Source organism: Thunnus maccoyii, chromosome 15, assembly GCF_910596095.1.
Source record: "Thunnus maccoyii chromosome 15, fThuMac1.1, whole genome shotgun sequence".
Classification (NCBI taxonomy): Eukaryota; Metazoa; Chordata; class Actinopteri; order Scombriformes; family Scombridae; genus Thunnus; species Thunnus maccoyii.
Genome location: NC_056547.1, coordinates 18,348,759 through 18,365,083, shown reverse-complemented (window position 1 = coordinate 18,365,083; position 16,325 = coordinate 18,348,759). Strand labels below are relative to the sequence as shown.

The 16,325-nt window shown below is 41.8% G+C and overlaps 2 protein-coding genes across 3 annotated transcripts in view; both read right to left on the bottom strand.

The window, feature by feature from the left end:
- gabbr2 (gamma-aminobutyric acid (GABA) B receptor, 2) overlaps positions 1-16,028 on the bottom strand; it is a 190,741-nt gene extending 174,713 nt beyond the window's left edge. The window contains exon 1 of the mRNA XM_042435126.1: positions 15,953-16,028. The gene's annotated coding sequence lies outside the window, so the exon portion shown is untranslated. The remainder of the gene's footprint in view (positions 1-15,952) is intronic.
- Positions 10,059-15,246, bottom strand: LOC121912746 (piggyBac transposable element-derived protein 4-like). 2 transcript variants are annotated; one of them, XM_042435128.1, is made up of 4 exons: positions 12,495-15,246; positions 10,812-10,963; positions 10,429-10,694; positions 10,059-10,295 (listed from the first exon to the last, which is right to left on the bottom strand). In XM_042435128.1, exons 2-4 carry the CDS (start codon positions 10,960-10,962, stop codon positions 10,059-10,061), a joined length of 654 nt encoding a protein of 217 aa, XP_042291062.1. In that variant the 5' UTR covers position 10,963; positions 12,495-15,246. The 2 variants fall into 2 exon arrangements, with proteins under 2 accessions (XP_042291062.1, XP_042291061.1); XM_042435127.1 differs by lacking the exon at positions 12,495-15,246 and having other exon boundaries at positions 10,812-12,487.
- Positions 16,029-16,325: the final 297 nt, after the last annotated feature.

The window sequence follows — 16,325 nt, the reverse complement described above, 5'->3', positions numbered from 1 at the left end:
GGGATGAACAGCAAAGAATGGTCAAAAGGTCAGGTCTGTTGTGACTAAGAAGCGTTGGTGGTCATCAGACAGACACAACTAGTCTTAAGTCCGACATTAGCAAGAAGGCACAAAGCCAGGAGGTCAGCTGGGTCTCCCTCTCTGTATTTCATTCAAAAATGAACATTAGAAAGACTTTAAAATCTGTGATCAAATCAGAGCAAAGAGTAATGAAAGGCGACGCAATTGAACATAGAATGAAAGAGATGTGTAAGGAAAGAAAAAAACACAAAATGTTATTAATGAAAACTGTTTTTAGTATGGTAGAGGTTTTGATTACTCCTCATAGTGAGAGGATTATGATGAAGATAATAATTTTGTACAAAGCACTCTGATGATACTGTGACGCCATTTTTTATTAGAACTGAACAACACTTCACATCTAACTGCTCAACTGACCACATTGTCCTGACCTCAGGCAGTGCTGCAGGGGTGCCAACTGAAAGCAGCCATTTGGGAGTGTATGTGCTCAGTGTGTATGTGTGTGTGTGTGTGTGTGTGTGTGTGCAGTATTATGTTCGTATGAAAGTGCACAGTGTGTGTATTGGTCTGTACATTTATCTGATATATTATGTGCGCTCTATGTGTGTCACAATTTCTATTATGAAGCCAGCTTCGGGGCACATAATAGCCTCTTTTATCAAGAAAGTTCATGTTTCAGGCTGTATTGCTTGAGCCCTCCAGGCCACTGTGAGGCCTGACTGAGACAAAAGGTCAGCAATTAGTGCTCAGACTTTATATCTTTATTAAACGGTGGCCCATGTTTCTCCAATTTTGCATGAAACAGAATGAAAGAAACATTAAAATGATATAAACGCAATCCTCTCATGAACCTATAAATGATATCACTGATATAACAACATAAAATCTTGGGAGCCTTTAACTGATCTGATGCGCATACCTCACTGCATGCAGTAATTGCTTTTTTTTTTTTTTTTTTCTCACATGGCCATTAAACTATGTAGCCTCAGAGAAACAAGGCAAATGGCATTACATTATGATCCAATGAGAATTAAGAGGCTGGCCATTTCCTCTTCCTGCACAGAAGATTATATAATCCTATTTCGGGATCTCCATCTCATAGCCCTACACATCTCTTTTCTCTCTCTCGCCTCTCTCTCTGATTCTCCCCTGAGATCCTGTTCGTTCTATGAGAAGGGCCGTTGCACATTGATCCCCACTATCTGTGTCGGGTCAGTGGATACAGCCACACTCAGCACTTTCTGTATGGTTAGAGAGTACCCAGGCTGTCACAGGCTGCTTTTCCCCTACTATCCCTGCATATTCATTCTCTCCTAGGAACAGTGACAAGCGATCTTTTTCGACCCCCCCCCCCCCCCCTCCCCTTGGGTCACCGCTACAGTGCTGAATGGATGCCAGATATTTAGATAATATGCGGTGTACAATATGAGACCCTGACATACAAGATGTCCAAAGGCGTTGGTTCATTTGGCCCATATCAGATGGTTTTACATAAAAGCTCAAAGGTGAGTTACAGTGTGAATCGGTAATATTATTAAAAGCTACTCTGGGGGTGCTTTTTCTGAATAAATATATAAATGACTTACACTATAAACAAATGACACTTTCCTGAAAAAAAATCCTAAAAGCTAAAAAGACCAACAGCACTGAACCGGCTCGCTTTTGACTTAAGACCTATGCTTAGCAGCACCCTGACCTCCATTATGGTAATGCCTTTTCACTGAAAACCTAACTTCTTCTGACAAAATGACAGAGTGCCTTACATACGCTCAGGGGGGTGTTCTTCCTCCTGTGAACAAGTGTACTGTATGGTGGTTTCAGGCTCGCCAACATGTGCACAAATGTGACATGTTGCATCTAGTCCTCAGAGGAGAGAAGGGCAAGCAGCTTATATATCTGTGTGCAGAATCTCTTGAACACAGGTCATTGTTAACATAGTCTCAGGAGACTCATAGTTTAGCATGGATGGACGGTCATATACTATAAATACCCATCTGCATACTGTATCTGTGCATGGGCAAGATCTGTATCTCTCAACTGTAGACTCTGTGTCTTTGCGGTTGTATTGATTTTTGCCTTTTAAAAATACATGTGTTCACTCTTCTGACTGCCGGAATACAGGAAACATGATAACAAGGAAGTACATGCCCTTAAGAGTACAATAATTAAATTGAAGATTTTTTTCCCAGAAGTGGGAGATTGCTCTTGTTAGTGATGACAGAAGAGAAGATTCCAAGAGGTGATACCAAACTGCTTGTTGCAACAGATGCGACTATCCACATCTTGTCATCACATATAATTTTCCCATTTCACAACTGACAACAAAAGCATGGGTGATAGGGTTGTCACTTTTTTTATAAATTGAATAACCATTCAAACATGGGAAAATAATTAAAAGACGATCTGTAATAGTCTTACCGAACTCAAAATTCATAGTGTATAAGTGCAACAGGCTATGTAGTCCATCAGGAGGTTGCCATAAACTGTGCTGTCATTCAAATGGAGGAAGCTAGTGAGACATGCTGAACAGATAAATATGACACCAAACCATCTGAGATGTACTGTGTGGAAGATTTCTTTTAGATTTGACACAATAAGTGGAAGAATTGTGGATAAGGTTGAAGCTGTTGACGCACCGCAAATGAGCAAAATTCTTCAACATATTTTCCATTTAAACTATGTGGGTTGTGGTTTAATTAATTCAAACAAATTACGTGTAAGTTTTAATTAGTTCAAACTTGATTTTTTTGAAAAAGTTGTATCAATCTCCTAATTCTTTCTGGAGGCCTAATGAAAGGATTTAGATTTTCTTCTTCTTCTCTCCCCATTTCCCTCAATCTCTGACATGTCAGGTCTGTTTCACAAATGCAGCTCAGTTTCTTAGTCCCAAGATAAACCTACGCCACCACACAAGAAATCCCACCAGAGTCCAACTTCTACTGGACTATACTAACTGTAAATAGGACTACCATGCTTTAATGGGATCAAGAGTATGTATGAATACTCTTCACTGATATCCTAATCCACGTTTTCACAAAATTACATTTCTCTAAAATATTTTTTAATTGTAAAATTCCAAAGGGTATGACAACATCCTTTTCCTGTTGGATGTGGGAGGTTTATGTTTGTAACTATTGTCTGATATGGTTTGCCATAGCATGAATTCAAAACTACAACTCATACAAATACATTGTTAACTATCCTGCTAAAAAAGTGATCTTTCCATGAGTGGCTCCTCTCAAGGGCCTGTCACACATCCTATAAGCTGGTGAACTAGCGTAGCTTAGCCTAGAATGCTCTCGCTGCCCAAAGTCTCCCTTCCATCCTCTTCCAGTGCTTCCTGTCCTCTCCAAAGCTTTGATCCTCTAAGCCTGCAGAGTTACAGTATCAGTCCTCGGTTACACTAAAACCCACACTCACACATCTAGAGCTGCAGTGGAGGACCAACTCCAGCTCCAGCACTAAGCCTCCCCAGTTGATATAATCCATCCTGCTTCTTTTCTACCTTGCGATTCTCTGGTTTTTAAAGCAAAGATGTATTCTCATCTGCAACTGCCTCAGCCTGCTACAATGCCTGCGTTGTTGAAATGTCTTAAGAGTCCAGCCCCGGCCTGATCAGACCGGTTTCACACCAGCCCAGACTAGATCCTCATCTCCAGGCATTCCACATCAGGACATCTGCTCCACTTCCAGCAACTGCTTCAATTCTCCAATTCTCTCAGTCTAGCAACATGTCCTCAACTCCCAGGCCTTTTACTGTGGGACACCCCTCTAGTGCCTCACCATCCCCATCATCAGCACCACCACCCAGCTCCACACCACCACCAGGGGATGGACTGGGCCTGCTCAGTCTACCCATGGCTTCACCGACAAGGGATAAAGGGATAAAGAGCCTCTGCTCAGGGACTGATTACTTACATCTGCCAGGCTAAATCCCAGTGCCCACTCATACACACACACACGTACAAACACCACATGAGCACGCGCTTGGCCTGCTGCAAGCTGCAACGAATGCACTGATGCATGTATTGTTTTCTGACATAAGCATGTGGTATGTGGGGAAGCTGTGTGCATGCATGTGTGCGTGCGCGCATGTGTGTGTGTGTGTGTGTGTGTGTGTGTGTTCAGCATTTTTATTCATGTGTAAGTGAAAGATTATATGGCAATAAACAGATAATGAACACACATAAGGTAAATTGTTAATAGCACGGCCATCACTTACATCCCATTATTGCTCTTATAAACATGTCAGTGGCTGCAATAGCAATATAGTCAACACTACAGCAATAAGCCTGTCCCGGGCAAAGGTCTTATCCACCTATAAATGCTCATGAGTGTTGAGAAACAACACCTCAGACTACTTAATACGATATGAACAAACAATAGGAGTTTCTCATATCTTAAGATGTTATTGAAATCATGTTTCTCTCGCTAGAGTCTCTGTTTCTTTATTATTCTCTGTAAATATATAATAACTATATTCAGATGCAGTAATATATTGTCATTTGGCGCTCTCGGAGCTCCCATATTGACTTTAACCATGCCTAGCCGTGCCACATGATTTCCAATAGCTTGTAAATACACTCTAAGCTATTGTCAGAGTGTTTTTTTCTTAGTTATTGAACACAAAGCTAACAGGACGTCTCTGGGCAATTCACCTAGTACAGTATAAAGTACATGTCTATAAAAGTCTTCCAATAATAGGACGATTAAGACAGTGTTCTCTCTATATTTCAGCATGTATCTGTGCATTGAGCAAAGTCATGCATTTGCTATTGAAGGGGAAAACCGAGGGTTTTAGTGGAGGCATGGGATATTTTTATTTTGACATTTCCAAAAACAGGATCAGAGCTTTGGATTTTCAGATGGCCTGTATACAAAACAAATGTCAAATACCACGGGATAGGCAGTGACACAACGTAATAGTTTAGCCTTTGACCACAAAGTCATCAAACACTGTTCTCACGCGTTTCCATTGATTGCCAGTATTAGAAAGCATCACTATCAGACATTCCCAGCGAGCGGATGTCAGGCTGGCCCACTGACCTCTTGCTTCCAGCTCATCTTTCTCTCCCGGGGAATAGAAGGAGAAAAATCATAACTCTCATAAGAGCATATTAATCCCGTGGTCTGAGCGCAGGCTGCCTGTGAGGGCTTACCTCTGTCAACAGAGATTTGTGTGCTCTTCCAACGTACACACCTGTTCATATATAGTTTACTGAATGAGTGCCGGACAGGAGAACTAAAAGAAATACTACAATCTAAGACACAGATGATTTACAGTTTTAAGGAGACAGTTGAATCACATGTAGAAAAAGAACCTAAAGCAAATTATAAGTAGAGTAAACTAATCTAAGGTCAGATTAGAGCATTGGTCTTTTTGTTAAACTGGTCTGTCAAACCATCACCTTCCTTATGCGTTGGCATGGCAAATATATGATGCAGCAGCTTTATTTCCCTCAATTGCATTGTGTCATCAAAAGCTTGTAAATCACTAAAGCCTACAAGGCCACTGTAAAAGCACTGATTCAAATAATTCAAGTGTAAACAAATTATAGAGAATACGCCTACATTGTCAGAGATTTAACAATGACTAAACTTCAAGAGGACCTCAACTGGAGTGGTATATTATTGTTGTTATTGTTATCAGATAAACAGATCTTAATTTGCAACTTGAATGCCGTGAGATTCAGCTCCTTTCATGAGTGCAAGGAGTCCGAAGAAATCGTACATCCATTACCGCCATCTTCAGGCACCACGAGAACAAGCCTTTAATAGTTAAAAGATAGAATGATTCGTGACTGAAAATCTTTAAGCCAGCTTAAGTCATAGACACATTTTATAAAGTGACGATGGTACAAAAAAAAAAGACCGAATGGAAATTAAAATCAATTCGTCTGAGGCGATGAATGACATTTGTATCACTCTGTCATTCTGTTTCATCCGGTAATTGCAGTAACCATTAGGACGTTCAATATAGTGTTCCTCTGGAGTGCCGGGGTGATGCAGTGCCATGATGTCAGGTTACATTTAAAATGCACTGTCAACGACAGGCGACAGCTGCGAAACAGACGAAGCTGGGAAACAGGCATTAATGCGAAAAAAAGGCGACAGCAGTTGACTTTTGCGCAATGAAAACACGCTCTCCAGCAACGAGGCTGCGCAGATACCAAACATAACAGAATCCAGCGTTTCCCCTTGGACGCACAGTGTGTGTGGAGCGCTGCGGGGCAGTGCGCGCGTCACACACACACACGTGCGCAGATACACAAACGCGCACGCACACACACACATACACACAGGCACACACAAGCCATATACAACTGTTTGAAACACGCCAACCAGAAGCAGCAGCAGCAGCTTAGTGGAGGGATTTAGTCTGTATGTTTACCTCGGTGTCATAGATTTTGGTGATGAGTGAGAACGAGTACTTCCTGGACTCCCGTATGTGCTGGATGGCCAGTTGGACCGCGGGCTCGATCCCCTGGCTGATGCTGCTCATCAGGGCCGACTCGTTCATGGGCATAAGAACCATGATGGGCAAATTTTCCCCGTCCCTGGAGAACCAGCTGTTGTCCTGTCCATGTTTGGTGCGGTCGTTGCACACCTTGGCCAGAGCAGGGTGAAATAGCAAAACAGAGAGGAGCAGGCATCCCGTCGGGAGGAACATCTCCCAGCCGCTGCAGTCCCTCCGGGCTGGAGCCATGCTACCGTGCAGGGTGACCAAATGAGATCCCGCCGTACCCTCACTGTTTGGGCATCGCAAATTCCGGCTCGTCCGGGATGTTCAGACGCCCGCCCGTCAAGGAAATCGTATTTCAGAACAGAGCAGACACGAAAGCCGCAGCAGCCCCTGCAGTGGGCAAAACTCGATGTATGGATTATGATTGCAAACTGAGACAATATTTCTACTCTATAACAGTGCCTGTGTAAGAATATTCCAAGGGCGCAGAGATTCGCGTTGCAGAGGAAAAGCTATTGCCTCTCGGTGTCCGTCATCCAAACGATCTCCTGTCAAAACAGCCCCTCTAATGCAAACCCCCCTTTTCACCTTTTAATTTCAACGACTTATCTGAAAAGCACAAGAATGTCCTAAAGGATGCCCCCGAAACATGAAGACCACCGCGAGTGTAGACAGAAGTCAATCACTCTTGTTGACAGTTGGATACAAATTCACCTCCGAAGTAAATTCCCAGCCAAGAGATGGCAACTCATGGGCATCCCAGCCAAACGCAGTGCTGAATCTGACAAATTATGACACAACGAAGGGATGCGGATAGCGGACTAAAAAACAAATAGAGTTGATGTTGAAAGCTTGACCGCAGAGGTCCGAGGGGGAGATGTCGAGAGAGTCTGTCTTGACAGCCTATGGGACCGGGATGCTCATCTCCGATGGTGCGTCAGAGGAGCGCCGAAGCCGTTACTGCTGCTGCTGCTGCTGCTCACCGTGCGCGCAAGAGGGAGCAGTGAATGTGGAGGAGGAGAGGAAACGAGGGAGGGAGGGGAGGAGGAGGAGGAGAGGGAGGAGGAGAGGGATACAACAGCTTGGTTGAAAGGCTGCATAGGCTTTATGCAGGGCAGACTCATCAGCGGCTTGACAGCCAAGGGTGATTTACTGGGCTTTTATGTTATAGGAGGCAGACGACGTTTCAGACATGCATGGAGCAGGCCAGTTAAAATATATAGGGTTGTATACATGTGTATAGCTTTGTTATGTTGCACGTCATGCAGCAGTCACATCAAAAAGAAAAACACTATTTTTAGAGGCGCGTTATAAATATTTATCTTCGAGGATGGTGAGATTGTTCCCACAGGCAGCCGTACCTGCCGAAGTATCCTTGAAATAATAGCTGGCTGTATGCATCTCAACCTGAGAATGAAAAGCGAATTCCCACTAGGATCAATAAAGAATATTTAAATATTCAGAATCTATATCAGACATGAACACACTCAAAACGACTGGGACTTTTTGCATTGGCTTTGATGGAGGAATTTCTAATGAACAGTGCCACCTAGCAAAGCATGTAAACAAAATGTACCACTATGTGATGGAAGGTTCAGACAGGAGTCCTTGTTTGAGGGGGTCTCGGGAAAATAAGATCACTTTCATGTGAGAGGGAACTTAATCCAGCCATGAAAGTAGGGGAGAATGTATACACGTGACTATGATGATTATGGCTTTAACTCTTTCCACTGTAATTTCATAAAATATCTGGGAAACGTTGAATACTCTGCCACTTGAATTCAGCAGAATTTCAGCACCAGGACAAAGAACTGTCCATGGTCCTGAACTGCAGAGGGCAGCCCATTCTGTAGCAGCTGTACTTACCCCCTGCTGTTGTTGACTTGTGTATATTAGCCCATTACCCGCACCTCCTCTGAGCAGGGATACACATTTTTATTCATGTCTCTGTGTACTAGGATTACCTTCACCCACAGCCAGAGGTCCAAAAAAACCCCCCCAAAAAACAGGCAATTATTGCAATAGTTTGCAACACAATTCATGGTATTGTTTAACAGGTGTGGGGAGAGAACAATGTATGCTGCCAGGGGGTAACTGTTCTCCACATGTGGGAAAAATATGAAAGCCTTTCAAGTCATCAGCTGCAACTGTATTTCAAAAATGAAGGCACACAGCCTACAGTTTGACCTACGCAATTATACCACATGCACAATTACAATCAGCGTCAAGGGGGTTTGCTTAAAAAGCGTCTGAACAAAAGCATAAATAGGAGTGTAATGTGATTTTTTTTTTCAATTCAGGAGGTGGATGGACATGGCACAGGGCCTAAGGATTGCCTTGTTACGATCACCGTGTGGATGCAGGTGTGAACCGTGGCTGCATCACTCCACACTGCCCACCACACCATGAGGAAGAAGCAATAACTTTGCTGAAGTATGGATGTTCACGTTAAAAGTGCAACGCAGGATGCAGGTCTTCAACGTTTTAAAGATGACGGTGTCAACTGTATTTTTTAATAATCCTAAAGATGATGATGTCAGCATATGCAGTGCTAATGAAATATCCCATCTGCAAACATTTTTTCCAGATGGATTCAGTCTGTAGGGTATGGCCTGCTATCAGAAAATGGGCATCATAAAATAACGTTTGCATAGCAAGTACTAATCACTATATGATTTCCACCTCTCCTCTAACACGACCGATTTCCTCCATCTTCATTAGTGTAGTCTTAACAGTCTGTATACTCCACTTGTCCTGAGGCTCAAAATGACCCACCTTCACTAAACCCCTAAAATAAAGCAGCTTAATTGAATTTTAAACCACAAATCTAATTTGCATGAAGAAACAACCTGTCATTCATCATAAACTCTGTGAATATCTGGGTTTTCCCTCTTCACAGTGCAGAAAGACTCACCACTCGTTTTCATTACAAAAGACCTGTCATAATTGTTTTCTTTACTAAAGTAGAGGTTTATTATTATTATTGCTAAAGTTACTGCATTGGTGTAGACATTATTTTCTAGCAAGATATAGAACTTGTATAGCCCAAGAAAGTAGCAGAAATGTGAAGAAAGTAGTTTTGAATTCATTTTATTGAAGGGAAACAATAACAGTCTTTTTTGACAACATAGTGACATATTCTTATATACTGTACAATGAGGAATTCAACTACAAAATACTAGTCATTTTTTGAACCATTGCCCCCACCCAGAAGGCATATAAACAACAATAAATAAGAATACAATAAAATAACAGGCACAAAACAAAAATCAATCAACTCTAATTAGCACATGTTGGACCGTATGCAAGTGTGTGTGTGCATGGACTTTGCAGATGTATTTCTCACATGTGCAGCACATAGTATTTGTTTTAGAGTCCTTTGGGGAGCAGAATTGGCATCTCCTCCTCTTGCCTGCTCCAGCTGCAGCCTCAGGTGGGTCAGGACAAGATTCAGCCCCCTAAACAGCTTTCATAAGCACTGCAGAGGCTGCTGTGATGGGGAGGCGCTCCCTTCTTTGAATATGTGGGGTTACAAGTGTCTTTCCCAGCTGCTCCAGGAACACCCTCCTCTTGTTCAGCTTATCAGACATCCAGGTATGGTTGATGAGGACACATCAATGATGTTATGGATGATGACCAGGAGCCAGCGGGTAGTCATCCTCTTGCAGCTTGAAGTTCCAAACACCTTGTCCAGGTTGTCTACGCCTCCTTTGTTGTGGTTGTAGTCCAGGATGATGGCTAGCTTCCTGTCCTCATGACCACTGACCTCAGCAGTTTGTGCAGTGTGCTCAGGAGGACCACAATCTTGTTCCTGTTTGGGAGGTAAGAAACTAGAGTGGTGGTGATGGTGGTGTGTGAAGGCAAACTGATGAGAAGGTCTCTTTCCTCCTTGTTGCGAGGAGTGCATGGGGGAGCTCAGGCTTGTTCTTTTTAACTGTACTAACCATGGTGATCCTCCTCTTCAGGAGCTGCTGGCTGAGTTCATAAGAGGTGAAGAAACTGTCACACGTCACACTGTACCCCGTCAGTCCATCTGTCACATCAAGCATAACCTGCATCCCCTGGTTCTTCTCTGGACTTCCACGGGTTGCATTCCCTGTGTAGATTTGCATCTTCCAAGCGAAGCTGGATTGTGCATCATAGTCCACCCATATCATGAAGCCATACTCTGCTGGCTTGCTGGACATAAACTGCCAGAAAGGACAGCGACCTTTTAACAAAAGAGATTGTTATTAGTAATTAGTGTCACAGAAAACACATAAATCAATGATATTACAGCAAAACATGTGAAAATCACTTACATTACAGATATGAAAATAAAATTTACCTCTGAATAGAACCAGTTGCTCATCCACTGTTACTTCAGGCCCAGGGTTGTAGAGGTATGGCCGACACACTTCTCCCAGACCTCTCTCATGGCCGCCAGTTTGTCTCTCACGTCTTGCAGGTCTTAACTCACGGTTATCAAATCGTAGCATTCTTGAGAAAATGTGAAAGACTTTCAGTAGCATCGTGGCCTTCCACTCTCTGCATCCCAGAGACTAGATGTAGCCTTGCCTCGGGACCTATACACACCCGCTAAGATAAGCAGCCCTATGTAGGCACGCAGGTCAATTTCATTCATCCTTTTCAAGTTGTCTCCATATTTACGAAAACCTTCCAAATTTGTCATCTCCAGGATGATTTTTTCGATGGCTGGTGTGATGAACATGTAGAATGTTGAGGTGATGTCCTGGGCATGGGCAACTGCATGTCTTGCGGGCCCTGAGGTCATGATTATGACATTTTGTGCTGCCATCCGGCTCTAGCTGTCATATGGTGACATGGACCATATTATTTTGCTGTTCTTTGACAAAAATGCCTTGGAGGATTTCTTCTTCATCTGAAGATGATGCATTGTACTCTGGTTTGTATTCTTATCCATGTTTTTCTTCAGATACCTCCTCCTCTTCTAGATCATTGCTCTCTTGTTCCTCCTTGACATCTGAAAAAAATCAGATCTACAACCTCTTGGGCACTGAAATGTGCACTCATGGCCTCAGCAAGGAAGTAACCGGGGGTGCTGTCATCTGCTGCACCTTTATATCCTCTGACTGCATTCCCCACTAGTAAACAATGCTTTCAATAAATGTTTATTTTGTCTTATATTTTGTTTAATTTGCCTGAAATTGTTTTCATTTTGTCTGTGAACTTGAGTCTCGTGCGGGGTTGTGAAGGGGGATGCACATGCACAAGAAAGTTTTAGTTTTGTCTGAGTTCAACTAGAGTGTGTGTGTGTGTATGTGTGGTGTTTGTGGTGTGTGAATGATTTTATAACTGCCAGGTCAGGGGACCCTGAGGCAATCTTTGTACCCTGGTGGTGTACAGCTTTCATGGAAATACAAACAAAGGCAATGTTTCACTTTTCTAATGTTGGGAGTCACTCTAGGAAAAGTCATCAAATTTCAAGTTGAAAAAAGATCATTTGAGGGGTTTTCTCTGCTGTTAAACGTAGTGGGTATGTAGTAGTAATAGAGTAAGACAACACAAGGGTTATAGCATAAAGCCGTCATGGTTGATACAGCAGAGCTGACCCTCTTGGCTTTTTAAAACACAGGTCATTTATCACAAGGCCAAGCAGCTCCAGGCACACAACACACAAAGGAGCTGGGAATGGCTCTGGAGGATTGCTGGGATATCTAGGTCTCTCTCTCTCTCTATCTCTCTCTCTCTCTCTCTATCTCTGACAAGCACATCCTTTATATCAAAGATTTTCCCAAATCGGACATCTTCACTCCATCAGGAACACAATAAGGGAAGGGTCTTGTTATTGCTGGTTGATTTAACGTGACCTACGTTTTGACCTGTGAAGCCAGATATATCTGGTTCCTAATTCTTTTTCACATGAATAAATGGATCAAGAAAACAGAGAAGTAGAGTTTGCCACACTTAAAGTGCAGAAAGTGTGAAAAATTGACAACATTTTAAAATAAAAAAAAAATAGCTAAGTGTTGCAAATCAAAACAAATACCTGTATTTTATGCACTTTGTTCATCCACACAATGAACTCTATCACACAGCTCTATTTTCCCTCTCCTCTAGTCATCCTTCTTTTCTATTCCGAGTGGTCCAGATGAAGAAGTAGGTCAAGTTGTCGTCCCATCTGTTTGTTTCGCACAAGACAACATCCCTCTCTGCTGAAAACTTTCCTCCAACACCCAGACGGTAGCGAACTAGAAATAATATGAGGTATGAGGTACAAACAGTGTGGAGCAGCACATACACCAAATGAAAATCTTTAAATGTCAGACAAGGAAACTATAATATAATTGTCAATGAAAGGTTGTGAAATTTTGTTTCCTAATTAGCACGTAGTATGGTTTCATACTCTAACAGTACCTACAGACATTCCCAGGTACAATCAATCATCACTTCTAAATTGACATTGTTTTGTTTTTTTCAAATGTAGAAATACGTGTCCAGCTAATGATTGTTGCAGACACCCCAAATGAAAATGTCCATTTCATTTCAGATTATGAATCATTCATTAAGCTTTCAATCATGGCCCTGCAATCTGCCTGTCCTCACTAAACGAGATGTCAAGCCAATATATCACCACTAATTGGAACATACTTGTCTGGTATGAAGGGCACACAGTGAAATAATTATGCAGATGTTGGTACTTGAGCAATCAGAGATGAAATTTTATATTGTGATAGTAGATTCAATGACCACGCTGAGTGATTTCGCAACAGAAGACAGCTTTCAGGTAGTGCAAATGTGTGAATTTTACTATAGCAAGTTCTTTCGTCTTGATATAGAACGAACAAGTTTGAAGCAACTGTACTTTCAAACACCTGATATTCAATTCTGGAAAGACTCACAAATGCATCATCTAATCCACACGCACACGCACACACACACACACACACACACACACATACACACACAGAGCTTGCTGACATGTCCCTGTTTAATAGAGATTAATGGGGTGGCCTGAGGACATCCCTCACCAAAATTCTGACAATACACCACAAGATGCTCCATGAATTTTAAACGCTAGGTATTCAGAACAAGATAAATGAAAACTTATATTTCTGACGCTCTCATATTTCATAGCTCAGATGGTCACGCTCGCTGATGGAATATCCGTGTACATCTTTTGTGAGTTGTTTACAGACTGAGCAGATAACTGAACGGCCTGATGGATGATTAATCAACTTCATGTCACTTTCATGGTAACTCATTGTTTTTTCTTATAACTACTCTTGATCACACTATTCTGCACTGTTTGATTAAAATTTCTAGAGTGTGCGTGTGGAGGGGAGATGGAAAGGTTAGTCCATTTATCCATCCATACTGTCAGAAATTCACTATTAAGTCAAAATGGGACATTATGTTAAGTCAGTTGATTTAGTATCACGTTCCATATCCTTGAACATAAAAACTGCAGCAAGAAAAGGCTTTACTGTGATCCTCTTGGCGCGCAGACACATGCACTAGAAGTGAAAGCTAGAATAGACTTTCATTTATCCCAGATCAACACCTTAGTTCAGAGTCATCTCACACATGACTGACTGCAAAACTCCAACTCAAGGACAACAGACTCTATCTCAAAATGGCGCAGACAAGTAACTCCGCTATACAGCAGGGACCGTTTTATTATGAATCTCTGAGATGCTTCTCTCCCTTGTTCTCGACACGCTTGCCCTGCCAGTTACAGTGGCAGCTATTTGAATAATTGGTTTCAGAATCTGGAGTCACAGTCCTGCGAATTCCATGCATACCAACAAGTAGAGGAACGTTTCTTCAACAGGGCGTGTTCCATGCATGGCGGTGGAGAATGCATGTTTTATGAGCTTGGAAAACATGAAAACACTGCAGACTGTCAACTAGGAAATTTCCCCTCGGGATAAAGAAGAGGGATGACTTGGATTGGCCTTTGTAGGGGTGCTTGGCAGTGGAACTTCCTAATGACAATTTTGTATTTTTGATCAAAAGACGTTTGTTTGGTTCATCTAATGAGATATGCACTGTGACACAAATCCATTAAAAAAACTGCAGAGAAGCTTGCAAGACACCAGTCTGGCAGATATATATTTTTTAAAACATGATGTAAATTTGTGAGCAGACAAACAGATTACTTCACATAATCTAATATACTATAAACACACAAAAAACAAAATATTCAAAGAAAAAATGTAACACTCTATGATATTTTTTAAACAATATTTTTGATATTGCATAGTCTGCTACCACATCCATTCTAGCACCAAGCTACTGTAGCGCAGAATGAAACTGATGTGACAAAATGCAGTTGTTTCTTACACCAGACAATGAGGTGACGCTAAGATTTGTTAAGAACTGCTACGTCTCATCCATTATTGAGTGGCTGTAAGTAAATGTTTTAGTATACTAGTGAGTAAATCTGGCAAAGCTGCAATGGTTAACAGTAACCTACATGTCTGAGCACTTTTAAGATTTAGTCTAAATTGTTCTGCAACATTTGTGGGATATTATTCCTCTATTTGACTTTAAGGGATGTTTTATTTGACTACAACTGCAGGTTATTTTACAACGTTACGCATAAACTGTGTAAAAATAAATAAATAAATGGACGTAGTCACGGTGACGTTACCCATTGGTTTGTCGACTGCCGTTTTGAAACCTCGAGTTTAGCGATTTGACCATCGCCATCTTTGAATTTTGGAGCCAGAAGTGTACATATTTGGACCATGGATGTATGATTTGGATGAGAGTATGGAGCTGACCTTAGCGTTAGATGCTAGCTTAGTTGGCACGGTGCATTTACTGTGATAATGCTGATGCTAATGCTAATTTTCGCTAGCGAAAAACAGGCCTAAAACCATTAAAACAAAATGTACTTACCGGAAAAACTGAACAGCCGACTCCTTGGAGGGTATTTTATCACAACCAAACGCTGAACAAGACTTTTTAGGCGACCAAAATGTTACAATTAACTTTCATGAACTGAAAATACACTGTGAAATACCGGCAGGTACGCCTGTATTCTGTGAATTTGGTGACGCCATTGATACCTTACCAGATCATTGTTGTCGCCGTAGTTGCGACCTGTCAATCACAAGGTAGCTACGCCCTAAAGCATATGCTGCTTTATCGTCTATTTTACTCTAAATTGGACCATAATTTACAAAATGAACATCACGCTGTATTGAAGAAGACTTGAAACCAAGGATTGAGACCATTAACTCGTTAGGAAAGTGTTTACTGAGGTAATAAATCTGGTGAGAAGTAGGGTCATTTTCTCATAAGCTTCTATACAATTGGACTTCTTTTTGGAGCCAATGGAGTCGCCCCCTGCTGGCCATTAGAGAGAATACAGGTTTGAGTCACTTCCGCATTGGCTTCACTTTTCAGTTTAATGCATGGATGTATACGGCAGGACTTAGCGACATGGCATTCAGAATCTTAATGGCTAAAAGAAAATATTCAGCAGAGGGAACTCACCTTGAAATGTACAAGAAGACAGATGGGTACGTTCCTGATATTTCCATCAATTCACCACCCACTGACTATCTACTGTGTATGTACAAGACCAACTGAAATAAACCACACAACACATTATGGTGATTTGATAACTAAACACAAATGGATAAAGAGCAGGAGGACACAACTGTCTTACAGGTTCAGGATGTTGGGATGAAAAGCAAACAAGGCCATTGAGTAAAATGAGTGAGTGAGTGAAAAGCAATTTCTATCTTTGTCAACCTGTACTAAAATGCCGTCTCACTAATTTCTTTCAGTTTTACTTCTTCTGGGAGGTTATACAGTATGTTTGTCTAACTTATTTAAGTTAAGTCAGTGGTAGTTTGGTAAAAGA

Coding starts and splice junctions, on each gene's coding strand:
- LOC121912746 (XM_042435127.1), bottom strand. CDS start 10,995: ATGCTACTGAAAGTCTTTCACATTTTCTCAAGAATGCTACGATTTGAT. Junction 10,695..10,811: donor GCAACTGGTTCTATTCAGAG/GTAAATTTTATT, acceptor TTTTGTTAAAAG/GTCGCTGTCCTTTCTGGCAG. Junction 10,296..10,428: donor TGAAGAGGAGGATCACCATG/GTTAGTACAGTT, acceptor CCTCCCAAACAG/GAACAAGATTGTGGTCCTCC.